Consider the following 26,500-nt stretch of genomic DNA (forward strand, 5'->3'; position numbering starts at 1 on the left):
GGCTTTTTAAAATCAGCATAAAAAATGCAGAACCCTGTGTTAACATTGCCACGATGCTCTTGAGGGAGACCTCTGTATAAGATCGATAATAACTCTGCCTGGCTGCATGCTTAAATGATTAAGACAGTAATGCATGCATCACACAGTATAATGTTGCCAATGAGCTGATTGGTTTGCTTCAGTATCCCTAGAATGTGTCTGCAGGTCATGTGTGATTGCGGTGCACATCCAGGTACTTACCCTTAGCTGACACAGCACACCCCCTTCATCTCAATGTGGCCAATGTTACACTCTCTATGTGCATTTTCTATCTTTATATCATGCTAATTTAGGTGAGTAGGATGGTGTATTATGTACCTAAGTGCATAGACCAGAATCAAAACCTCCATCTAGAAGGGAAACTTTATAAAATAATGATAGCAAGCTTTATTTATAAAGCACCTTTCATACATGAGAATGTCGTTCAAAGTCCTGTACAATATAACACTAAAGAAAACAATAATAAAACGCTGTGTTAATAGTAAATGAATAAAATAGAAAAACAAATGGAAATAATAAAAATATTAAAAATAGAATGAAAGAAGGCGTTCAGCTCTGTTGTTCATTGTTGTGTTGATGACGGTCACAATGGGTTGATAATTTGTCTTCCTGTTTGTTCTGCCTCTTAACCGTTGTGATATAAAATGTTGATATTTGTGCGCGTGCCATAATGCGGTGCAGTGTTCTGTGGGGAGTCGATGCGTAGGCTGTGGTGCAGCAGAATGCGGCTATGTGGAGAATGCTGTGTTCGGGTTCGAGCCGGGCCGCGTGCGGCGCTGTTCGGCGGAGGTAGAGAGGGGCTGAGGTGCCGCTCTGTGCGAGAACAGAACCGCTCTTATTCCCGGCATGTGGGCGGCCGGGTCACATGACCCTGCCGCCGCTGCAAAGCGCACAACGCGCCCGCGCTCACGCACACGAATGCGCATGCACACGCACGCGCATCATACGCATGCACACAAACGCATATGCTCACACATACATGAATATGCACTCTTACACACCCACACACATGTGCACACCCACACACACGTGCACACACACATAGGCTCACACACATACACACACAGTTGCACACACAAGTGCACAAATGACATGCACATAACCATTACTAAGCATACCACAACAATAAACACTCATACACACACACACACCCTTGTGCTCATACCTACACAACGGCACATGCACTCTCACACACACACATGCACACACACACTCACACAACATCACAGAAACTTGGGTACACACACACAATAGCCCCTCAGCTTTTTCACTTTCTTCCTGTGTTTGTTCAGAATAAATACAAGTGGAATGCATGAAATTGCTCAAGTCTTTGTTTCTCTGCTTGTACAGCTTAGGTGGTGCATATTCATTCAGCGCATAAAATAGTTTGTCACTTTGGTGCATATTCTGAAAGTGTCAGTCTTAGTGTGTATAGTTAACCGAACAGAATTATATTACATTGTAGAAGTGACATATCCCACTGCTTCTGCAAATTTGAAAAGTTTACCCCCTTGCCTCATGCTGAAAATGGATTTGTCGTTACAGGATCTGGAAATCGTGTACTCCTATCTCCACGGAATGGAGGCCCTGTCCAATCTAAGAGAGCACCAGCTAAGGTGAGATCCAGTCTGGGGGTTCATTACATTACATTACATTACAGGCATTTAGCAGACTCTCTTATCCAGAGTGACTACCCAGGAATCGAACCTGTGACCTTTCAGTTATAAGACCAGGTCTCTACCCATTATTCTACACTGCCGCCCAGTACTCTTCACTTACTCTTCTATGGCAGTAGTGCTCGGCATTAAATAACGTTCAAAAGCAGACACAAATATAATCACAGCTGTAATAATATTATCACATAATCTAAACATGCGAATTGGGACTTAATGGTTAGCTTCTTACCGTGGCTCTCACTCTGAATGATATTACCCGAGGGACATCTTGAACATTCTTTGGGGTGTTGACTGCATTGCATACATAACAAGAGACAAATTAGTCGATCTGTAGTGTACAACACGCAGGCCATACCCTTCTGTAAGAGAAGGCATTGCTGTAGTCATAATCTTCTTTCAGTTTAGCATGAATTGCGTCTGTGCTAGGAATCTGATTCGTATTATCTTCTTCATTAAGCATTGTTCACAGTTCCATAAAGAATCTATTTCATAAGTTATAAAGTGAAGGCTCAGCTGAAAATGAACCACAAATACAAACCACTTTCTATACTGAACTAGACCGAGAAGTCAATTCAGACTTGTCATTTTGCATTTCACTTTCCCAGGAAAATTAATTAACACTCTTTTTTTTTTTGTTAAGCTCCATGACTGCCAAACTCAATGTTGTATTAAGGAGGAGAAAAAAAATTCTTATGTATGCAAGTTAAAATTAATGGCAGGCAGTAAAATGGCTAATGGATAATACCATGCACATCCAGGCTTCTCATTGGCTGCTGGCCAAATGCAGAACTATATATACCAGAAGAAATTAAGTCTACATTTCACACATTAAAACAGGCGTACTGAATACCTGTCTGCAGGACTCTGCAATTGTGAAGTAATCATTCTAAATTTTTTCCCCACATGAAGCAAGCCTATTGCTGACCATTTAAGTTAATTAATGCTAAATTAATATTGAGCAACACCATTGTTATGCAATAGGTGGTGGGGGTGGGGGAATCTCTCTGGGGGGCTGCACATTGACCCTCTGCTTCACCAGCCGTCCCTAAGGTAGTCACATGACCAGCCCGGGCTTTGCAAACTGTTTATCCTGGAGTGAGTTCCCAGCATGCCGCATGCTTACACATGTGGATTAAGAGTTCAGGAACGCATGGGATCACATGACCTCAAAGGTCCGGAACATTCCTGAGCCTGACCTTTCGGAGGCCCCTCTGATCACTTGGCTCTACAGCGAGGTGTGCGGGAATGGACTCATATAGCACACACGCATACGCGCGCACACACACACACACACACTGAGTTAAGCTAGCAGAGTATTATAAAGGGTTTCATTTCATCCCGTACAGTGTGTATTTTTAGTGGTGATCTATAGTGTTGAACTTTCGTCAGTTCTCTTGTTTTGCATTAGTGAGCAATGAAACATATTAAGCCCTTTGCCCCTATTGCACCCCTCAACTGCATGTGGAATGAAGTGATTACAGGAGGGAGGGGCCCGGTAGGGGAGGACAGGAATGTGGATGTGATCGGACATGTTGAATTTTGATCAGAAAGTCCAGTATTAATTTCAAGACCCATTCAGATATTCCTGTGGCATGATAGCAAACGGGAAACACATGGTAATTTATGAGATAACAGTCTTTTAAAATAGTTTTGTAAAGTAGGACTGGAATCTATGTTGGCCTATGCAGATCTTAGGCTTGGAATGTTGCATTCAGGCCTGTGGTAGTCATCTACAGAACCTGAGCTTGAAAGGAAAGCTACACAAGACCCTATTAATTCACTCATTCACATACAGTGGCATTCACTCATTCACATGCGACAGCATTCACTCATTCACATACGACAGGATTCATTCATTCACATATGACTGCATTCATTCACTCATTCACATATAACAGCATTCACTCATCCGGCAGCATTCACTAGTTCACATACGACAGCATTCGCTCACACACGACAGCATTCACTCATTCACTTAGAACAGTGTTCACTCATTCACACAGACTCATTGATTGTGCCTCAGTGGGGATGAGTGCTCGTCAGCGTTGTTTCTGTGCTGTTGTCTTCGCAGGTTGATGTGTGAAACCGTGCGTTATGAGAGACACGAGGCCAACGAGGTGCTGTACTAGTAAGTCCCTTCTCTGTCTACCGCTTCATTACAGGAGGACTCCAGAGTGGAGAAAGTAATCTATTCTGTATGTTGTTTCTCATCTTGAAACCAGCTGAAGTCATTATTCCTGTCTCCTTTCATGAATTGAACCGAGCCCGTAGTCTTATTATTTATTCAGCTACTTTGCTTGCTTGGTTTGATGCCTTCATCTAATATCCCTTATCTAGCAACTAACATGGCTTACTTTTACTTTTTTCCCCCAACATACCTTCTATTTATAGAACACTGTATTTTTCTGAAGCAAGTCAGGTTGTGCCATGCTCAAAGATAAAGCAGCTATGTCTCAGATGTGATTTAGATCTGAAACCTTGAGTGACAGGCCGGGCTCCTTAATTAACCATGAAGCCCCACAAACTGCCACATCCGCAAAGCAGCCCCTTTCACCCAGAGACAAAGCCCGCATAGAACTCGCACAGAGCTGATCCTTACAGTAACGCGACGGGCTGTGAGCTGGCCAACGCCCCGAGGAGATCCATCCATATCATTTATAGATCAGAGCACTGAGGCAGCATCTCTGAATTTGGATGATGTCATCAAAGTCCGCTTGGCTCTGGAATGCTACATTAGATGTGAGGTCTTGTGGCTGATAAGAATAATACAAAACCATCCAGTGGAAATTAATATTGCGAGGCCTATTATTTATTAGTTTTTTAAATAAAATAAAAAATTACAAACTAATCGTTATGGCAAAAACAATGCATTCTTGGCCTGATCTATGCAGGTATGCACCAGTTGAGGATATGCCATCCCGATGTATTATGTTTATTGAATTATGTTTATTAAGTACGATCCTGTCTGATTTTCTCACAACAGAAAATTACAACTGGGCCATCAGGAAGATATGTGTTTGCAACAGCTTCATAAATTTAGGTTTTGTTATCCTAAACTCCCTGGTAGGTTTGATGAGTCACTGATGGTTAATCAGTTCAGCAGAAGTTAATGAAGAGAGGAAGAGCAGACTAAAACGCGTGTCATCATGTAACACAAAGCTCCCATTCAGAGACACTTGATCGGTTATATAAAAATGATTCATAATTTCATAACGGCACTTCATTTCTATTAGTGAGCTCTGTGGACTCTGTGGAATGTGTGTGCATACCAAAAAAAATCCTGTGTACTAATATTTCCCTCAGAGAACTACATTATGTCCACTTTCAAGGAGTTGTGTATATGTGAAGGTTTCGAAATGAATATTTGCATCACATTTTACTGATCTGATCTTGTGGAATAGAAAGTCTCTTCTAAGTCCAGTTTGATTTGTGGACCCCACTAGTCTCTCTCGTCTGAATCCCTGTGTGTAGAAAACGGTGATTATAATTATTCAAGTTATATCGAGTTTAGATAACTGGATTAACTGGACATTATGAAGCAGTTTGGGATTGTATGTGGCACACTGCTGTGTTCTTATGTGAGGTACAGCACATGGCAAATATCCTACACATTCCAAGAAAACCGATCTTTTTAGTGCAGAGCTTTTTAAATACGTAAGAGTTTTACAAGTGAACCTGACTGTTAGATATTTTATTGACTTTCCCTTTGTCCATGGAGTGACTATCTCTACATGTCCTTGAGATGAATTGCCGTTTTCCATTGTAAGCGTTTGATCACCTTGTCGGCACAGGCGGCTATTGTTCGTTCTGTGACATCCCGCTATGGGCCAGACGGGCCCGCCAGACCCCCCCCCACCCCCCACCCCCCACCCCACACCCCCCCCCCCACCCCAAACCACTGCTGTGGCGGGACACGCCTCTCACCCAGACGGACGGTCACATCAATGTCATGCTACGCTTTTACACAAAAAAGCCATGCGGATCTACGGTGGCCATGAAAACGCTGTAAAATGTGCAGAAATGAAGACTGACACTATTTAATTTAGGTTTTAATCTAGAGCAAAAGCTGCCAAGATTCAGTGTTTTTCTGGGTGGGGGGTAGAGTCTGCAGAATGTGACACACCCCAGTCAGGAAAAGAATAAGGTGTGTTAAGTCACCCAGGTTAATGCTACATTAACCAAGTGAAAAGAATAAATGTGATAATGCAATAAACCTGATAAACATGAGGGTTTGCATATATATTTCTCCTCTTTTTTCCCCTCTCTTTTTTCAGAAACTTGGCTTGGGCTTAGTGCAGCCAACCAAGGCATTCCTGGGCTTTGTTTTTAAAGCCTTATGGGTACTTTAGATATTGACAACTGGCCCTGTGCTTGTGTAGCTATTCCTATATTATCTCTTGTAGAAAAACAAAAAAACAAAAACAGATGCACAGTAGCTACCAAAATTAATTTGACACGTAAATAAAACAATTTCATAAATATAAACACGGATGTTACATTAAAGGAGCTCATATCTGTTAATGATGTGCCTTCTTATAAAGAGCAGCTCAGTTTATATTCAAACAACAAAAACATGTTTTTAAGACTGAGCTAATGATGACTGCGTAGTAAAAATTTCAGATGATTAATGAGTTGCCTAAAATGAACTTACCAAGGGAAGAGAGCATCACATAATTAACACAAATGTTTTTTTGTGTGTGGGGTGGGGGGGTGGGGGGGGGGGGCTCAAATGAACCCCTTGGAGGCCTGTAGAAGACTCCTGCTTGTTTCTTCAGTATTTCTGTGCCTTTGTGTAAAGGAAATATAATGAGCTCTGTAGTGCCTAAGACGTGGGTCCACGCTGGGCAAACAAACTTTCCCCGGTACCACGTTGTTGAGAGAGATTAAACAAAAGGAATGCAGATTAGCGGGCGCTTTGCCTGAATGCGTGCTAAGCAATTCGCTCTCCCCCAGGGTCTCCCTCCCCAGTTTAAAGAGGTGTCTTATTAGATGTGGCAGTGCAGCCCCGGTTCTCCCCACCCCTCCCGTACCGACGCTTCAGCTCTGATTGGCTTTTTTTCGGGAGGAGGCCCGGAAACCCCGCTGCTAGCTCCAGGGCAAAATGGCGGCAGCAGCGCTAGCGTTTTCTCGCTCCCGCCCTCTCTCTCCGCACTGAATAAGGCATGGGGGGCGGGGGGGGGGTTTGAGGCGGGGGGAGTTCAGCACAGAGAGCCCCTCAGACACACAGACAGGGGGCACTTCTAGCAAGATTGCAAATGAGTTCCCTCGACCCCCCTTCCAGAAGGTTCTAAACCCACCGCCCCCCCCCTTTCCACCAATAGCGCTGTTTAAAGCCCTCGAAGAGGCTGCTAGTTAGCGTGCGCGTTTTCCACACAAGCCCGCTCTGTTAGCGCGGCGCTCGGCTAGCGAGGGTCCTTGTCGCAGCGGTTCTGGGCGGTCGCACAAGCACGCTCAGTTCGCTCCACACACGCCAGCATTCATGCCGTCGCACACAATCGCGGGCATTGAGCGCCGGCCCGGCGCTGGGCTAGCACACGCTCCGCGCGGTGCGCCGGTGTGTGTGCCGTCTTTATTTGGACCCGCGGCGTCCGCGAAGGCGCCAGACTTACCTTTTTACACCCTGTCAACGCTTTCCCTCAACTGCAACATTTCTTATTCCACAAATGGACACTTAATCCAATGCCTTTATGTTTGCTCGGTTTGCGGTGGTGGTGACTGTTTGGTTCTCCACACAAACACCCTCTGTGCCAGGGCTATAAGAGAGGACCATTTAGGGCTTTACATACACTGCCCTGCATTCAGATTCTCTGCGTTCAGCTTTCTGTGTGTGTGTTCAAGCCCTCTGTGTTAAGGCCTCTATTTTTGTGTTCAGCTCCTCTTCATTGAGCTTTCTCTGTTTGTTCTGCTTCTCTGTGTTCAGGCATCCATCTGTGTGTTCAGCTCCCCTGTGTTGAGCTTTCTATGAGTGTTTAGCTCTTCTGTGTTCAGGCTTCTATCTGTGTGTTCAGCTCCTCTGAAAATCAGCTACATCTGTGTTCAGGTTGTTCTCTGTGATTCGCTACCTCTGTGTTTAGGTTTCTTTCTGTGTTCTGCCAACCTGCATGGTGGAAGAGAGATTCTCAAACTAGCATTCTGTTATTTTTCCATTATTTATTTAATTTTCTCGTATCCTTCTCTTTAAGCTGCTTAAAGTATAAAGCTGTCATCTTGAGTGTTGACTTGGAATAGTAAAGCACATTTCAAGCAGACTCTGCTGAATAATAATGAAGGAAGATTAACTTATCTGGCTCTACCTGCAAGTCACATGTCCCAGTTAGCACTGGTACTTCTACTTTAGGTGTATGTATGTGTGTGTGTGTCTGTGGGGGTGTGGGGGTGTTTTTTTAGCACCTCTCAATATGCCACGAAAGGACTCCTGGGTGAAGGTAAGCTTTCAGAACAGAAGCAAATAACGTGCGGCGCAGTTCTGCAGGTATTGTTCTAATGCATCGCACGGCGTCGTATGCGTCTGCGCCACTGAAGAGTGTGAAAGTTAAGCGTATTCCCACTGGTTTCTTCCTTTTGTATGTGTGATGAGCTCTCGACTGCATGGAACAGATCTGATTGGGGGATGGGGGGAATCTGGGGGCTCACTGACTGAAAGCAGGGATCAGACTCTAAGCCCGCCTCCTGAATGGAAAGGCAGATTCATTGCTGTGGGACGCTGGAGCTGAAGGATGTGGGACGGCGTGTCCTTTTACCCCCGGCCTCTGTGCGCTCTCTCCCCGCCGCTGCCACTGCGCGTTTGGCATTTACTGCATGAGCTCATGGGTGTTCGGTGTTGCTGCAGCCTCCGTGGAATCCGATTTACACACAAACACATACACGCACGCACACACACACACACATGCACGACAAGCAGCAGCATCACACACCAAACTGCACACACACGAGCAAGACGCGACCACCAATGCCACAGCATGCCCACGAACTCACGGACACACACACACACACACACACACACACACACACACACAACCAAGCGTGCATGCACGCATGAGCACACACGGACACGCATGGATGCACACACACACAAACACACACACACAGATATGCACGTGCACATACACACGCACACACACAACGCACTGCTTTACAGTAGTCTCCATCCCTCCCAAGCCAGTATAGACAGATCCTGTGCTCAAGCTCGTCTCAGAACACGAGTGCTGATCTAGGATCAGTTAGCGTTTTTGCTCATAATGGATACGAATAAGCTATTGGGATGGGAAATCTGATCCTGGGCCAGCAGTGCCTCTCTGAGACACTTTATGAATACGGCTCCAGAACTTACCTCTTGTGACATGGTCAGATCAGTGCTTGTGTTCCAATGGGTGACAAAACAAGATGGATGCCTGATAGCTCGTTTGGACTGGCGGTTTTATATTGCATTTTTCACTTGCTAGTTACATTTCTTTCAGACTGCCTCGGCTGATATGTCAAGACGATTTGAGTTCCACCTCTCTAACTGCAGTGTGTTGTTAATAGAAAAGGAAATTCCCTGTGACACTGGATTTAGATTTCTTGTATTATTACATTTATTCAACAAAGGCACCTGATCCACATAATCTAGGCCAAACACTGAAGGTCTCTTCGCCCTGTATGACGTAATTCAGGAGTATTGGTTTTTAAATGGACCTTCCAAGGGTACCAACTAGCAATATCAACTCAAAAATGGTTTTAAATGGACTTCCATTAGTGTGATCTTGTCTAGTGCATGATAAGTCTTATGTTGTCATGATCTAATTGAAGTTAACAGCGTTACCAGCTGTTGGAAAGATGACCTCACCAGCGTCTCACGGATCTGATTCCAAAGTGGGGTTTAATCTACTGGGATGGGAACAGGCTCGGCTTTAATAATAGTCATTTGATCTTGGAAAAGGCCCAAAACCCAGTTGAAGTACCCAACCTTCTCTTTAATGTAGTACTGGCTGGAAGGGCGAAAATGCGTGTATCAAGAAGGGGCTTTGTCACAATGTAATCAATAAAGCAGTTTGTTTCAAAAATAGTGTATATTTTTCAATACCAAGGGAAATATCTTGGGTGTCGGGTTTCAGACTGTGAAAGCAAACAGTAAGGCAGCAATAGGACCATGCTTGGTGTCTTTCCAAACAATACATTTTTTGATCAGTTATCAAAAACAGCTTGTTTGTGTGTTTTTTTTTCTTTTTTTTTTAAAGCTCAATAAAAATTTTGAGCTAAAAAAAGAACAGACAAAGAGCTTTTTTAGAAACTAATTATAAATGCACCTGATGAGCAAAACGTGATGCGTCTTGTCAGCCCTTTTTAGTTTCGTACGTAGCAAAGTCCTAATGGAAACATTTATGAAATATGCATTTGTTCCACGTTGCCGTGGATCCCTTTCCCCCCCCCTCCGCGGGCCGGCCGTCTCTAGCGGCACTAAACATCTCCCAGGGGTCGATCGCGCCGCCGCGCGCGCCTGATAAACATTTCAGAAGGTTTGTCTGAAAGCAGATGACCCAGTTCAGTCAGGCGGGATGGGCGCTCGCCGTTTTTTTTCTGCTCCCTTTACCTATCGCGACAAGACCGCGCGATTAATATTTCACTCGCGCCACCTCCGGCGGAGACGGGGAGTGAGAAGTGTCGAGCAGAGAGGGAGAGAATTGTTGGGAGTGCGGAGCTGTTCGTTAGCATCACTGTGAGGGAGACGGAGGGGGAGGGGCTGTCGGTGAAGGATTCTGGGTAATCTGGCTCTCTGAGATAGGAGGTCGGCTAGTACACAGTGTATTCTTGCTGTATGTTACTCAAGCTCCCTCGTGGTGATGTGTGGGGCTGGGGTATTGGTGGGGGTGGGTGGGGGGGGGGGCGACTGTTAATGCTGACTTGTGTGTAAATTCTCCCATTCATGTATCGTAAATCAGTCTTACCATTTCCACACAAGACATACAATGGATATATGGCACAAATACTGAAACCTTGAGATGAAAAAGGGCTTTCCAAGTAGCCTACATTTACAAGTATGAGCCACTGAATAAAACACACATAATTCATCACAAGGCTGTATTATGTGTGCATCAATTCAGAGCTGCTTTTAAGGTATTTTACTGCTGGTGAATTCTAGAAAGGTACAGTTGATGGCTAGATCATTCACTCACTTGAGTGTGAAGTGCACAGTCCTTTGATTGAATGTTGTGAGTTATGACTTTCTATGGGTCTTTTTTTCCAGTCTTTTGTAGTCTTAATGTGTGAGCGTATGGTTTGGTCTCTGTGTGTATATGTCTGTTTGTGTGTGTGTGTGTGTGTGTGTGTGTGTGTGTTTCTGTGCATGTGTGTTTGTGCGTGCGTATGCATGTATACATGTGTGGTTATGGTTTTTTAATGCCTTTTCTCCTGTCTGTCTTCCCAGCCCTGATGACGTTGGGTCCTGCTGGTATATCCTCCTGTCTGGCTCAGTGTTCATCAAAGAGTCCATGTTTCTTCCCAGAAGCAGGTAGGTCCACAGCACTTGCTGACTTGAAGTCTGAAGCATTTTATCTGTTAACTGAAAGTAAGCAGAATCTGGCATTGGGCATTTCTTCAAAAAAACACAAGGCCTCAACGGTATTGATGAACATCCTGGTTCAATGGTACTGTACACAAACTGGCTCCCAAAACTTCCCAGAAATTTCTGCTGTCTCAGTCTCTGTGCTTTGATGCTGTCCTTCAGCATGCAGAAATCCATGCCCTCTAAGACTGTTTTCCCTTAAATGCCACCGACTCATTGCAGTTACATTCATCAAATCCTCACTTGGCCTGACAAATCCAAGTTTACTGTAGATTGTAGGTTGAAGCCATCCCTGTCACGCAGGGCAGATCTCTGTCTCTGTGGGTCTGTCTCTAATGTCTTAAATTACAGAATGGAGTAGGCTGGTGCCGCTCTGTGGTTTCACTTGAATGCAAGGAGCTTTGACAGTGTTTCTTATGCTCAGAGCATTCCATGCTATAAGTAGATATTCATGGGCGTTTTCACAGCTAGATTAGTCAGTGTTTGCTGTTTACCAGTTTATTTATGGCTGTGTATAGCCATAATTCAAATGAGAGTCAATCATTTTGTGATGTGATTTAATGTCTCTGGGCTGTACGATGTATTGAAAGATCAACACGAAAACTCTGGGTGTAATGTTTGTGCGATTTTGTGATTGTCCCCTGCCTAGTTGCTGAAGCTAAGTGGGGCTGTGTTTGGTTGACATGGTACGTAGACAGAAGATTTTATAGACTTCCCAAGTTGTTTTTGCAAGTGTTGTTGAGTGGTCAGTAGGGGGCAGCGTTCCCTCCGCGCCAACCGTATAACCAATTCCCTGGGTCTGTGCTGGTGACGCTGCGCTGTCAGAGATAGCATCTTCCAACCACTCTCCTGAATCTCCTGCAATTCCCTGGCTCGTATTGTGAAGAGGTTCCCCCGGTCTCTGGCTCTTTAAATCTGAGCCGTTTGATCCTTCCCCCAGTTTAACAGTTTCACTCAAATCCCTGCCTCTCCATCTTAGCTGGTTCACGGCGAGCTCTTAGCTGCGAAATGTCTGCTGTGGCGGTGCCGCGCATTAACCGTTATAAGAGCAGCCCATTCATTCACAAGTGCACCCTTTCCATTATTTTCCTCGATGAACGCGCAGCTTTTGCCCTTCTGTCGTCCGCCTGCAATAATAACCGGGGATTATGCAAATGGAGTGGTGAGGATACGTTATCCGGTCAATTAAACTCTGTGAATATGATAATGTTATGTACATGACTGATACGTGTTATACGAAAGCAGGTGTTCTATAGCCGTCCTGTATTAGATGCCAGGGCCTAATGAAAGGATACAAACCTGGATTGCGGTGATAAATAATGTAACGGTAGTCGAGGGTTCGGATTCAGTTACCGACTGTCGATTACATTAGCATCTGCACATCATTATCATTAGGGAACTGATTTTAATCACTAAGCAAGACGTGAATCATTGTGCCCTTTCGTACGATGGTCTCAGTGTAAAAAAAAATGATTTGTGTGCCGTCTCCCTGATTTGACCAACGTATTCTTCTAGTAAATAAATGTGCAGACATTTGAAACTGTTGACAATTGTTTGATTGATTATCAGTATTAATTTGGCAGAGACTGTTATGTGGAAAAATTGTTTGCATCGGTAAATATAGTTGCGAGGTGCAAAATACAAAGTACACAAGCAGCCTATCCCCTAGTTTGACTAGCTAACAACTACAGTACATTAAATAGTTTGAGGCAACACAGAGCACAAGTGGATTAAAATTCAGTGCAAAGGGCAGTCAGCGCTCAATTCAAAGAACATTCCGTTATTCACAATAACCAAAGCAAATTTGCTCAGCAATGCCTTACAGTTAATAATACTGTCAGGAATGCTGTCAAACCAATCGCTTGTCAGTTTGCTCAAACGCACTGGTGAGGTATTTCAGTGTTGGTCCAAATGTACACATTAAGCGCAAATTAGACTAGGGGGAATGCAGGTACAGTCTGAAAAGATACTTCAGGACTTGTCTGTAGAAACCAGTTGAAGCTGGCAGGTGATGACTGTTGTGTCCTTATCTTGATTGACAGGTCATGCGGTCATTAAAGGGTGAGCAAATGGAAAAGGGCTGTCGTTTTGGACACTGAGGGAAGGGGCAGCCAGCCGCAGAGGAACACTGACGTTTAGAGAGATGTCAGTCAGTTGTTCCATTCAACCTGTTGTACAGACGGTTCACGTCAGCACACTTGTTTTACATTGTCATCTGGTAATGACAGGTGGTGGGTTCAAGTCCCCCCCCCCTATTTCTGATCCAATAAATTGTGACACAGAAATAGTATAGTATTAGAACATATCACTGATAATTGTTTCTATCTGGTCAAGATCCAATCAAGAATGGGACACTGTTCATTACTACAAATCAACAGCAATGTGTTTAGCAATGAAATCTGTCATCGCACTGATGTGGTGTCACCAGCGTATGTCATCGATGTCCGTTACATTAAAGTAAGTGTTCTTTCATGTAGTGAGACCCTCATTAAATGTGCTGTTGTGGGCTAGACGGGAACTTGGGGCAGCTTTTGAATGGTGGCCGAGAAATCGTTTCTGACACTTGGAACTTCGGAGACCGCAGTAAGAGTACGCGGAGCTCGCAAGTGTGGATTACTGCAGTCCCAAACAAGGTCAATGGCATCCCATGTTTCAGTACCACCGCTTGATAGCCTTCAGCTAATTGTAAACCAGCAAAACCAAGGTTGCTTCGTGTGAGAAGGATGACCGGCTTTGTAATTTAAGTGTTCGGAACAGACAAGCCCCTTGTACTATTAAAATGCTTGCCGTAACACATGAAGCAAAATAACAGTTGTCTGCACAGAAATAGCACTGTGAAGTTTCCCTTGAAATGCAAATGTTTTCTTTTCCCCTTTCAGTCTTTTCCTGATAAATTATTTAGAATAGTTTCACATGGATCAAAAGCTTCAAAGGCCACTCGTAGGTATTCATGAAGAGGAGCATCCAGTTTAACGGCGGCATGAAAAATGTTTATAATACGTTCGAGTGAGCACATCGCAATTTCAAACGCAGCCCGCTTTTCCCTGCTAAGCACTTAGCGCAATTGTGTCAAGGTTTCGCGTTCATCCGAAGCCCCTTAATGAGCTTGATGTGCTTTGATGTCCGTTAAATGCGGGAGCTAGCTGTTGTCGTGCTTTCTCCGCTGATGAAAAATCCGTTTTTTAGTTTTTCATTAACTCTGGCTCTCAAGCGTCGAGTCTTCGCTGTAAACTAAACGCTGCTAAAGCTAGATGGACTGGCCTCTCGTTGGGAAAATTAGCATATTATTTCCAAGGCTGGCTTCCGTTCCATTTCGGGCAGTTCAGGAAGTGAATACAAATCGCGTTCATTGACTGGCTTGAAATAGAATTTTCCTAAACCCTCGGTTATTACCATTCAGTACCGACCTGTTCCGGCAACTTGCCTAGTTCTGACAGGACCCTCAATTGATTTCACACAGGCGAATTAACACAAAAAATAAAACTCTGTTGTAGGAGAAGTTGCTGCAGCAGCAGTATGATCTGTAGTGAGGGTCCTTCCCCTAACTATAGATCAGCTCAATCCCCCACACTTGCAATTGGGATCAGATCATATCTTAAGACCTGCAGAAGCTCGGCTCATAAAACTGCTCCAAGTGTTCAGATAAGGGGAATAACGGCCTAGTGTTCAGATAAAGGGAATTCCAGCCAAGTGTTCAGATAAAGGAAATTACAGGCAAGTGTCCAGATAAAGGAAATTACAGTCGAGTGTTCAGATAAAGGAAATGACATCTCAACAGTGACTGAGCCTCAAAAGAGGCAGTAGTTGTGATGGGGCCTGAATCCAGACCCTTCTGCATGCTGGTCAGAGACAACCCACCGTGTCACCATTATACAACCGTTACTGGTAAATCACCTCTACCTAATATAAAGTATAACCAAACTCTAGGTGCTGTCTAGGTATGGTGGGATGGCATACCTGCATCCCAAAAAATAGTAAATTCTTGATTTGAGTACCTCTAGCTAGTAAAACATAGGAGATTATATGGGATTTCCAAAAATACACTGCTATTGTTTGCAATTGCTTTTGGAGGTGAGGGCACGTTTACCTTTCCTTAAAAAAAATGATCAGCAGATACTTTTACAAACAATATTTAACAAAGATCCAAGATTATAAATGGAAGATATTGGAAAACAGTAATTTCAGGGAAAGTTAATTCCACAGGCAAATATCACGTCAGTGGCCTTGACCAGGCTGGTTATTTATAGTAAACAGAGTAAATGCTTGGTACATTCATGCAAACATCCTTTCTGGGTTTTTCTGTTTCTCAGAAGCAACCACTCTATGGAGCTTTAGAGCAGCATTCTGAGTAGGACTGTGAGTGGAGTGGTGGCTGGCCTGCATTAGGGTCATGACACTAAGATATGGGTGCGCGCACACACACACACACACACACACACATACACTCACACACACACATCTGTACGCGCACACACACACACACACACACAGTGTGTACATATAGCAGACACATGCATGCGCACTCACGAACACGCGTAAACATGCACACACACACACAGACCCCTCCCCCACACACAAACACACAGATGCACATACGCGCATGCACACACACTCACGCACACACATAGACCCACGCACACAGACAGAGACCCACACACACAAACACAGACCCATACACACACACGCACACACACACACAGTGAGAGGTGCAGAGGTCAGCCATGCAGGAAATGAGCAGTCCACAGGAATGTTGGCTGCAGTCCTCAGCACGTAGGGCCACGGGGTGAGAGCACACACACAAACACTCACACACACGCCCAGCCCAGCCCAGCCCGGCCCAGCCCAGCCCAGCCCAGCCCCTGTACCACAGAGCGGCGCAGAGGGTGTGAAGGGAGAGACGCACTCGCAGCGAGCAGAAAGGGTACGCCGTGGATCCGAGCGACGGGAAAGGAGAGACATGACCAGCGCGCACCTCGGCGCGTCAGCCGGATCACTCCAGAGCCAGCGCTGAGCCCGACTGGGAGCGTTTGAGTGACAGCAGCCCATTACGAATTTCTGCTACCGCCGCCGCGAGAGTATCTATCCGCGGAACCGCCCGAGGGTACGTACTTACGCTTTCAGCTAAGAAGTCACCGCTTTTAAAGAGGGCATCTGGCACTAGCAATTTATTCCGAGTAGAGCTTAGCTTTCCGACAGTTGGCAAGAAGTTGAGGAGTGTTATTTCTGTCAAGTCTGTGTAGATCGGTACCAGTAAAACTTTATGCGGAATTTTTAAAAAAATGCTTGCTTTTAGTATGCGGTTATGTGTGCACACAAAAAGTGGCCTTTGTATCGGAAAGCACGTGCCCAAAAAAGTGTAGCTTTATGCTTTGCGATGGGTTTGCCGTTGACTGTCCTTTTAAATTCCGATTCTGAAAAGTGTTGTGATGCTTTCGAAGAGGGTGAAACCGTGGGGGAGCTTCGGTAAGTGATGTTACGGAGCGATAAGTGTCACGCCAAGAAGTATTCTGGGTGATGAAAAGCGGTGAGTCACTGGTCAGGTCTTTTGGTACGGTGCCGGTTGCTAATAAAAGCGAAGGCGCTCGTGTTTGTGTTGCGAGCTCGCCCGCGTACTCTGGAACGACGTCAAACTTTCTGCTCTGGCGCACTTTAGCTATCGAGCCTGAGCACTCGAGCGGCATGACATTTTCTTTATTGCCATGACAGCAATAAGTTCCTCCTGGTTTCTATTTATTGATTTATTTGCTTTGGCGTTAAAACTTTCTGGACACTCAAGCTTTCACGTGCGCGCGACAGGTTTAAGTCGCACTCTTTGAAGCTCTGCGGATTGGCCCCTGACCTGTTGGTTTGGAGCTTTCTGTGTGGTCATAGGTTACTCTGACCCTACTGGACTGTGAGAGTGTATCATTTACAGGGCAGGTGTTTGCGGTCTTGAGATCGACCGGCGATGGGGCTGTGCTGTCAGTGAATGAGTTTAATTCTCACACGATGTGATTTGCATCCCCCCCCCCCCCCCCAAACCGCGCCGACCTCTCTTAATGACAATGCAGCTACATATTTGTTTTTGACTACGGTCCAAAGCCAGATAAATACTTTATTTTGAAAAAGAACCAAAACCAATCTTTATTAGATGTTGCATTAAAAACTTGAACGAAGCGAGTCTCGCGTCCTTTCGCATTTGTCCGTTAGACGAGCGGACCCGTCTCGCTGTCCGTTCGGCGAGCGGCGGGCGACGGGGACGTTCGACGCGCTCCGCGCTCCGGCCCGTCTCCACGGCGCTTGGCAGCGGGCGCGGAGCGTGTGATGAATGAGTTTACCTTCCTGGGCTGTGGAATGGTATTCCCGCCGCGGCTGTTGTGTAACAGGAATGCGGGGGGGGGAGGGGGGAGGATGGGCCCCCAGGGAGGGGGGTCCTCCACTTCAAAAACACCAGGGGTCCAGCGTCTTGGGAAAAATGCAAACGGGCGTGACGTCACGGCCAGCTCGGGGACCTGCCCCGGCTCCCTGGAGCAGGATGTTCGCTTCACAGATGTCCCTTGTAAAACAGACATGGAATGTTAATCAAGGGAAACAGTGTCGCAGTGTACTGAACAAGTTGCCAGAGTGCCTTTTTGCGCATGCAGTGTACCAGCTACAGGGTGTTCGGCATTCAATCACGCGACGTAGCCTTCTGTGTCCTCCATCAAAGTTATCACGCGTCTCTCTTCACAGAAGACCAGCTCAGTCAAGGTCTCAGATTTCAGTCTGATGTCGTTTTTTTTCCCGATACGTAGATATTTCTCCAAACTGCCCTTCTTTAATGCTGAGGTTCATCGCGTCCTCTCTATCATGTGCTTTGACTTTGTGTTTGGAATTTTCCAGACGGGAGAGAACATTATTGATGTCTCCAATACGCTTTGGAAGCGAATGCTTTGGCTTTGATGCTCTTCATTTTATTGGCATGACATAGCCTCAGAAGTCTGGCTTTAAGCATCCTATCAGGTGTGGTGCCATGTGTGCGCAGTGGTGAAGTTCATAGCAGAAGGCTATGCTGGGTTCCCTGGCTAATTCCTCATTTGCCCCTCTCTGATAGTTGAAACGGATCATTAGCCGGGCTCTCAAACAGGTCTCAGAGGCATCTGTTCCCATTAACTACCATCCAGAATGAACTGTGTTTACATAATTCCCCCATCCCATGGCAAAAAAAGTAATAATAATTATTATTATTGCCGGATGGTACAGTTGGATTCTAGTCAGAACGTCTCAAATAAAAATGAAAATATCAATGTGGACTTCCACTGGCCAATTAGTAGAAATGGTGGAATTAGGAGAACCCTGCCATTTTCCTGGGGCATTCAATATATTTTAACCCATAAAAGATGAATTGTCTCCCTTCAGTTATACTATGAGATGTGTTTTAGGGGCCTAGGCACCACTATAATGTGCTGCCTTGTTTAACTGGGCTGGTGATTCCGGCTGCCTGGCTGTCTGCTGGGGACGTTATCCTGCCAACATCGGTAATGTGGTCGTTGAGCACAGACAATAGCGATCAGCCATCCCAGCTTTAACCAGTGTCTCTGACAGGCCTGTTGTTACAGCTTTATAAACCGCAACCACAGCAAAATGGAGACTTTAGGACAGAATGGACTAACTAGCCCTTCCCCTGCCCTTTTCTGTTAGGCTATGTGTGTGCATATTTGAGTGACAATAATTCTGCCATTTGATAATTCTGACAATAATTCTGCCATGTCCGCTCTGATATATGTTTATTTCAGCAAATTGGAGCATACACCATTTATTTTCCTACATACATCAAGATGAACCCATTGTTGAACTTATTTTGCTGTATTGGTTGTGAACATTGAGTGGATTAACAATGTTTTTTTCCCCCCCATAGTAAATTGTCATATGATAAACATTAGAAGAAATTGAAACTTGATGGAAATCTCATTTCAACACCAGTTTTCCTAAACATACAGTCGAAAGATGACCAACGATGTGCTGTAATCAGGCGTGATTTGGATCCTACTTTACCTGTAGTGTCTATATGGACATTGTGTAGAGATGTGTCATATCCTCACTTGATGACTCATGAAGAACTTTGGTCCTCTTGTCTGCAATGCTTTCTGGACGTTGTATGCTCATGCCTAACTTTCTCAGAGAATATGGTGAACATATGAATTATTCTGTGAGGCTTTCTGTATGGGTTGAATTCTAGCCAAGGAAACACGAGTGCGTTCGTGTAGGCTACTACGTGCTCGTGATGTTCGGCCTGGATGCACAAGCTGGCTTCTCGCAGGGTTTAGTCGATAAGCCCGTAGCTTTGTAACGCTACACCTGTTTCGATAGCCAGTGGGCTGTTCTCCTAATACCCTACGCATTGTGATCTCGGGGGGCAATTTGGCGGACATGTTGAACACACCCAAGGCCATGCTATTGTGCTGGCTCTCTTTCTGTGATGCGACAGCTGTATGTTGGATTGTGTTAACTGAAAAGTATCATAAAAACATGGGCATACCCTCAATCTATATCAGCTTTCATTAACGATTTTGCATTTAACTTTAATTTAAAAACCAGTTTATGTTACGGTAGTATTTGAACTTATACCTGATTATGAGTAGTTTAAGCCAGTCTGCACCTGATAGTTCTCAAATCCGATTCTGAGGACTGTCTGTTGATGTCACTTCCCGTCGGAGTCGATGCAAAGCACCGCACTTCAGTTAATAGGGGTCTATTGTGCAGCTGATAATGGAACAGTTTTGTGTCTCGAGCACACACTGGAAATACTGAATTAGATACCCACTTCTGTAATGCGGGGTCAGGGTTCAACATATCTAAATGGCTTTATGTAAGCGTGCACGCTCATTGCATAGTGATCATTGCGTCTAATGGAATCTCAAAGAGCTTTACAGCCAGCAAGTCACGAATGATACTTATTCCCGACACGACACGGTCTGTACTGTTCTCTCATTTTGATGGGTTGGCCTGCCTTAAAATACTTGTGGGTCCTGAGGTCATGTAGAACTCTTTATTTTTATCTCTGGGGGGTGGGGGGGGGGGACGTTATGGTACAGCATGTTTTGGGGGGTCGTGAATGGCAGGACGAACGAACGTTTCTCTCGGCCTTTCATCCACCCTCCAGTGTTTTTTTTTATTTTTTTTTTTCCCACGGTTAGTCTTTAACGGCCTCCGTAATCGTGGTCCATTTCCTGTCCCGCTTTCTAAACTTTCCGTTCCCTCTCATTTGTCCTCTCCGCAGTTTTGGCAAGCGTTCAGCGGGCAGCCTGAGGCGTGGATGCGAGTGCATCGTGCTGGAGCCCTCCGAAATGATTGTGGTGAGTACCCGTACCGCGCTTGCGTCCTTATCTTGATGCTGTGGCTTGTCGTCGTGCCTCCTGGTTTGACTTTCCATAGCGTTCTGACCTAGCCTATGCTTACGGTACTGTATGAACTGGAATCATGGCTATGGATGAGTGTTACATAATGAGTATTGCACCTTATCTTATGTGTTTTGTAGTTGTTCCAATGACCTTCAGTATGCATTTAATGTACATCGCCCTCCCGAAAATCCCAAACGCATTGCGCGCACACAATCCCGCCAAATTTGCTGCGCTTACCTGACGGTGACAAGTATTTGTAATTCTGCATGTGACCTAAAGTGGAATGCTTTTCTTTTGCTTTTTTTTATTCTTCTCCCTTGGAGTTGTGTATTTTTTTCTGTTCCTTTGTGTGAGCTGTTTGTGAGAATGTTATCTCACACAGCTGGCTGAACAAGGGGACCCGGCAGTCTGTTTATCCAGTTAGACATTACATTGACCTGCGTTTGCTGAAATGATAGACACTCATGCATGCTTTTTAAATGCGTGAGTGTCACATTTAAAAGCCAGAAGTATGAACAGGGCAATTCTTGGCCAAAATGTATTTAAAAATTGAGAGGATTTCTGTCTTGCAAGCTAAGAACATGACACTCCTCCCTCAGTAAGTGACATAATCCGGCCTTACCAACAGCCAAACCTTTCCAGTGGAGTGAATAAAGAAATTCTAATCCCTTTAGGAAAAAAAAATCAGATTTTTCTGTGAATGTCACTCTCCACTTATAGAGACACTAGGAGTCCCATGAACAGGCTTACTTTGTGTGTGTTCATCTGTGGTTTAGCCAATGACAAATGGCCAAATTATTTCATAGTCCAATCATTCTAGAGTGCAGTCAAATACCAATTTTAATTTGGTTGTTAAACAAATGCATTTTTCCATAACAAAAATTTTTTTTTTACCTTTCTTAAGGATATTTCTAGGTATCTATACCTCGACTCTGATTCATTGGTGTCAGTCAGATACACCAACATACTTTTAACCGTGTTGTTAAATTTTGCACATGGGAAGATCCTACGTCACAGGAGACAGTATTCATATTTGTTCTGTGTGCATTGTTCACGCGTGGCCTCTTAACATGTAATGGATACAGTTACCAATGTCTGACTGTGGGGAACATGTTGCATAGAGAAGGGCGGCTAGTTAATCTGGTGGCCATGGGTCTGTTGATTATTGACCAGGAGCTGTCAAAGATAACCTGTGAGCCTGCTGTTTACTTCAAACCATCAAAGATTTTGTCCAAAGGCTGAAGATGTTAAAGTTTTGGACCGCATTCACAATGCAGAGTAGACAACTGGGGCTCATTTGTTTTTTTTTTCTGTCAAGTTTTTTTTTATTATTGTTAATATTATATTTTGTTTATTTGGAAACCGCATTGACAGGGTATGCTGTCATGGCCATGAAGTGATAAGGTGTTTGTCAAGGTCCACAGTGCAGTTTCAGTATTTTCACTCTGGGGATTTGATGGCCTTGCCTGTGCCCTGGCTGGTGTGGAAGGAGATTCGGGGACATTTATGTGCCCCCCCCCCCAACTCGCATTAAAACAAATTTACTCGGCCGTCAAACAAACTTTAATCACCCTACAGACTGCCAGCACCAGGCATTCAATCACAGGTCTTTACTGCTTTGCAAACAGGGAGCTTTACACCAAATAGTTTGTTACCACGCTCGTATTTGGCAAGCGCATGCTGGCATACCGTTCACGCCGGCCAATCAGTGACGGCGATCTTTCCGCTCCTTTCGGTACATCGGAGGGCTGTTTTGTTAAACGCGTTTGACCCGTAAATTGGCTGCATTTCTATTTATAGCTTTTGTTTTTTTTTTGCTGCCATTCGCGGCCCTTCGGTCGCTGTTGGATTATCGGGTTCCTTTTCCCGCTGCGTAATTACGTTAATTTGAGCCGCGCGATCGTTAGAAATGCGCTCGGGGTCCTGTCGTACGGATACGGTTTTCACACCGATTTTAAGCCCCAAACTGTTTCCGCGGTTCCCTGGCCGTTGCCATGGCAGCAGATTGTACAGTACAGAGGTGTGCGGAGCCGGAGGCGCTGTGCTGTAAAGTGCGAAGCCGCGGCGGAGGAGGAGGAGGAGGCGAGGAAGAGAAGTGTGAGCAGAAACCGTCTCTCCGTCGTTCACATTATTGTCGTTTCCTCGTCATTCGTTTTCGCGAAACGCCGTCATTTCGTCGCCCCGGTCGCGCGGCTCGGCGCAGCGTTGCCGGGTTGCGTTGCGTCGCGCCGCTTGCCGTCGGTGATCACGACCGGCCGGTAAACTTGCCGCCTCGCGCGTGTGCGCGTAGACTGACTCGTTTGCAGGGGACGCTTGACCACCCCATTGCCGTCGCCGTGTCTGTGTTCTTTATGCTCTCTCACCGGTCGCCCGTCAGCTTTTTGAAAATTGTGGGTGTGTCTATCATGTCTCCCGTTTGCCGTGGAGAAAGAGCGCCTTAGAGAGCTCGGTGTCCTTTCCCTTTCCCTGACGCCGTCTGCGTCTCTCACGCCCCGCGCTGACAGTGACAGGTAATCTGCGATCTAGCAGGTTAGCCGCCATCGCGCCAGGAATAGTACCTGCGATTCTTGTCGCCAAGGTGCTGTTTTTAGCCACCAGCCTCGTTCTCCCTCTTTCGGGGGCCCGGCCCACACAGACAGCTGGTGCTGCACAGGGAGGGAGGGGCTGGTGGGGGCGGGGGAGGTGGGGGGAGGGGAGGGGGGGTGAGGTGGGGGAAGGGAGAGAAAAGCTCAACCATTTCTTTCCTGCTCAGGTGGACTATATGGATGAAAATGAAGAGTACTTCCAACGGCAAGCTTCGCACCGACAGTCCCGCCGGAGGTTCCGGAAGATCAACCAGAAAGGCGAGAGGCAGACCATCATCGACACGGTGGACCCCTACCCCGTCGGGAAGCCACCTCTGCCCAAAGGGTATCACACGGTGAGTTTCTTAAAAGGGCCTAAAAACACCCTGGGAATCTGTGTTGCTTCAGCAGATTGAATGTCTCTCTCTCTATCTCTCTCTCACACTCTCTCTCTTTCTGTCTCTCTCACACTCCCTCTCTCTATCTCTCTCACACTCCCTCTCTCTCTCTCTTTCTCCCTCCCTCTCTCTCTTTCACACTCCCTCTCTCTCTCAGTCATACCCACATGTTCTCTATCACACACATACTGTCTCTGTTTCAGTGGGAAGGGTGGGGTTTAAATGTAGGAGTACTTCAGACTGCATTCTGGGACATTCGCACAAACCAGAGGCCTTTTCTCCTTATGTGTGTATGATTTGTAAACCACGCGTGTCTCGAAAGACCCGACCTGCGCCTCATAATCTCCCTCTCCATAAAACCGTACGTATAGAAGCGAAAGCCAGGCCGGATATGAAACCAATCACTTATTTTTTTTTAAATGTGTCCACTGTGGCCAGGGAGAGGCAACAAGGTTGCTTTTCATGCCTGTCAATAGCACCCCTGTGTTTAGGAAAAACCCCAGATTAAAAGGCCGGGGTGTGTCGGTTTATGATGTGGATAGTTCTTCGGTAACCCTGCTCATCTCTAAACCGGTCTTGTAGTGCGCAATTAAGTGTTTTTTTCCTGTGTGATTTCGGTGTGAGACGTTTGGCCTGACAGACCCACGGTGGCTCCCACCGGAATGCATGTGAAAGCGTGTTGCGTTCGACCAGTTTTTTCCCCAAGTCATAGTTTCCATTCCTCCCGGTCCCTAGGGACAGCGTTCAAAGCCCGTGCACAAATTGTGCTTGTTTGCGTTAATACAAAGAGTAAAGGAAGCGGACTGCTCCGGGCCTATCTTTGTTTTTGTACTTCTTTTTTTCGAACATGGAAGGGTGAACTTTCTCATGGTCCGGAACGGCGGCTTCCGAATTGTTCCTGTTTGCATCGTTGCACACGTATAGGAAGTTCAGCCCCGGCACAACAGCAGCATATTGGAAACAGCTAAATTTAAATCGGAGGCAACAATTTTGACCCGACACATTTCGATTAAGAGTCTCCTGTGGATGAAGTGATCATCCTCTAGACAATCAGCTAAATCCCAGCTAGCTGGAAAAAAGAAAAGATGTCAAAAGGTATGAACATTGCTGTGATGTACTACAGTACAAAGCTGGGTACTTACACCTTTGTAGTGTTACGTCTTGCCTTCAAAATGCAGCAGCTGTTTAGTGTCTTGATCTTAACGCAACATTCAGATATTCTTCCTGAAAACAATGATAAAAATTCAAGGTCTCGAATCGAATGCACAGGAATATGATGTTACAGATGAACGAGTGTTCTTATTTTGAAGGCCCAAACTATCCAAACTATTGTTTAGTCATGGCTTTACATTACTTCAGTAGTAGGTATGCTTATACAGGGCAGCTTTTACATCTTAAGTTTTATAAACCCATTGAAGGGGCAATTTACTGATTGATGTTTTCCGGTCAAGTACCTTACTCCAAGATATTTGGAAAAACATCTCGCTGCTTTCTGGTTACAGTCCACTTCAGAAACAATAGCACTTGACCTTTCTTTAAGAAATACTCACGGACTGTGCACACTGCAGACTCTCGCCCTCCGGCTAACCGTGTACTTTCCCGTCCGCAACCTCAACTACAGCACATAAGGTTTAAGCCTGAGTGCAGATTGTCCAAACATCTCGAAATACCTGATCGAAGCGTTCCGGGGATGCTTCGCGCCGCGATCAATGTTCAAATGGCAAGTTCTGATTTTGACCATGAAGCATTTTTTCAGGGCATTGTTCTTAGTTCCCCCCCCCCCCCTTTAGAGATTAGGCTGCTGCTGTATAGGCCTTTTTTTTTTTCTTTTTTTTTTAAAGCCGTTTAGATTTAGAGTATGTAATTGGCCGTGCCCCCGGCGAGACGTCGCGCGAAGGTCACCCTTCCACCGCGTCTGGCGGAACGCGCGCGGGCATAAGAGGTTCACATCACCGGGGCCCAGACTATAAAGGGCTTTTTGAAAGGTGCAATAACCCGGCGCTGGAGATCTCCCCGGGAATTCGCCGCCCCCCCCGCCCGTAATATCCCGGCGTCTAATTCCGCCCCTCGGTGATGTATGGCTCGCTGCCACCGCGCGAACCGCGCCGCGGTAAATCTGCGGCGCATTAAACGCTCGCCGCTTCGTCGTGTCGTTCCCCGCCGACCGCTTCTTCACTTTCCAAAATTCCGCCGCGGCTTAACCAGCTGGCTCCCGACGGTGCCGGCGGTGCGTGACGTGTAAGGATTTACGGTACATGACAGCTAGTCATTTCGTTATTCTCTTGGTAATGTTCCCCTCCCCACCCTCCCCCCCCCGCGTCCGTTCCCCTCGTGGAAGTAAATATGTCATTTGTCTTTCTTCGCTTTCTGGGGAGGATGTGGATGCGACGCAGGCTTTTCTGTCCCCGCGCTGTCGTTCCCCGCACATTGTTTTTTATATGAAGCCATTTCGCGGTTATTACAGGTCACCGGCACTTTCGTAATTTCGACTTCGTGCCTCTTGTGTCCAATCAGTCACTGACGGGGCCGATAGCTGCGGTCGACTGAAATGACCTGCGTGGCCAAAAGTATGTGGACACCTCAAGTCCAAAATCTCATCTGAAATAATGGCCATTGACATGGAATTGGTTAGCCTTTTGCTGCTATAACAACCTCCACTCTTTCTGGGAAGGCTTTATACTAGATGTTGGCGCATTGCTGCAGGGATTTGCTTCCATTCAGCCATTAGTGAGGTCAGGCACTGATTGGGTGGTTAGGCCTGGCTCGCAATTGGCTTTCCAATTGATCCCAAAGGTGCTGGATGGGGTTGGGCTCTCTGCTGACCAGTCAAGTTCTTCCACACCGTTCTCGACAAAACCATTTCTATGTGGACCTCACCGTGTGCCCGGGAGCATTAAGATTTGGCTTGAACTAAGGGGCCTAG

At 45.8% G+C, this 26,500-nt stretch overlaps 1 protein-coding gene across 1 annotated transcript in view; it reads left to right on the forward strand.

Moving 5' to 3' along the window:
* Window positions 1–26,500, forward strand: part of LOC135259814 (rap guanine nucleotide exchange factor 2-like) — a 93,286-nt gene that overhangs the window by 24,884 nt on the left and 41,902 nt on the right. The window contains 5 exon segments of the mRNA XM_064344576.1: window positions 1,585–1,655; window positions 3,787–3,843; window positions 11,119–11,202; window positions 20,495–20,570; window positions 23,368–23,535. Of these exon segments, the coding sequence (XP_064200646.1) occupies window positions 1,585–1,655; window positions 3,787–3,843; window positions 11,119–11,202; window positions 20,495–20,570; window positions 23,368–23,535 (456 nt within the window).

This window comes from Anguilla rostrata, chromosome 7 (genome assembly GCF_018555375.3).
Source record: "Anguilla rostrata isolate EN2019 chromosome 7, ASM1855537v3, whole genome shotgun sequence".
Classification (NCBI taxonomy): domain Eukaryota; kingdom Metazoa; phylum Chordata; class Actinopteri; order Anguilliformes; family Anguillidae; genus Anguilla; species Anguilla rostrata.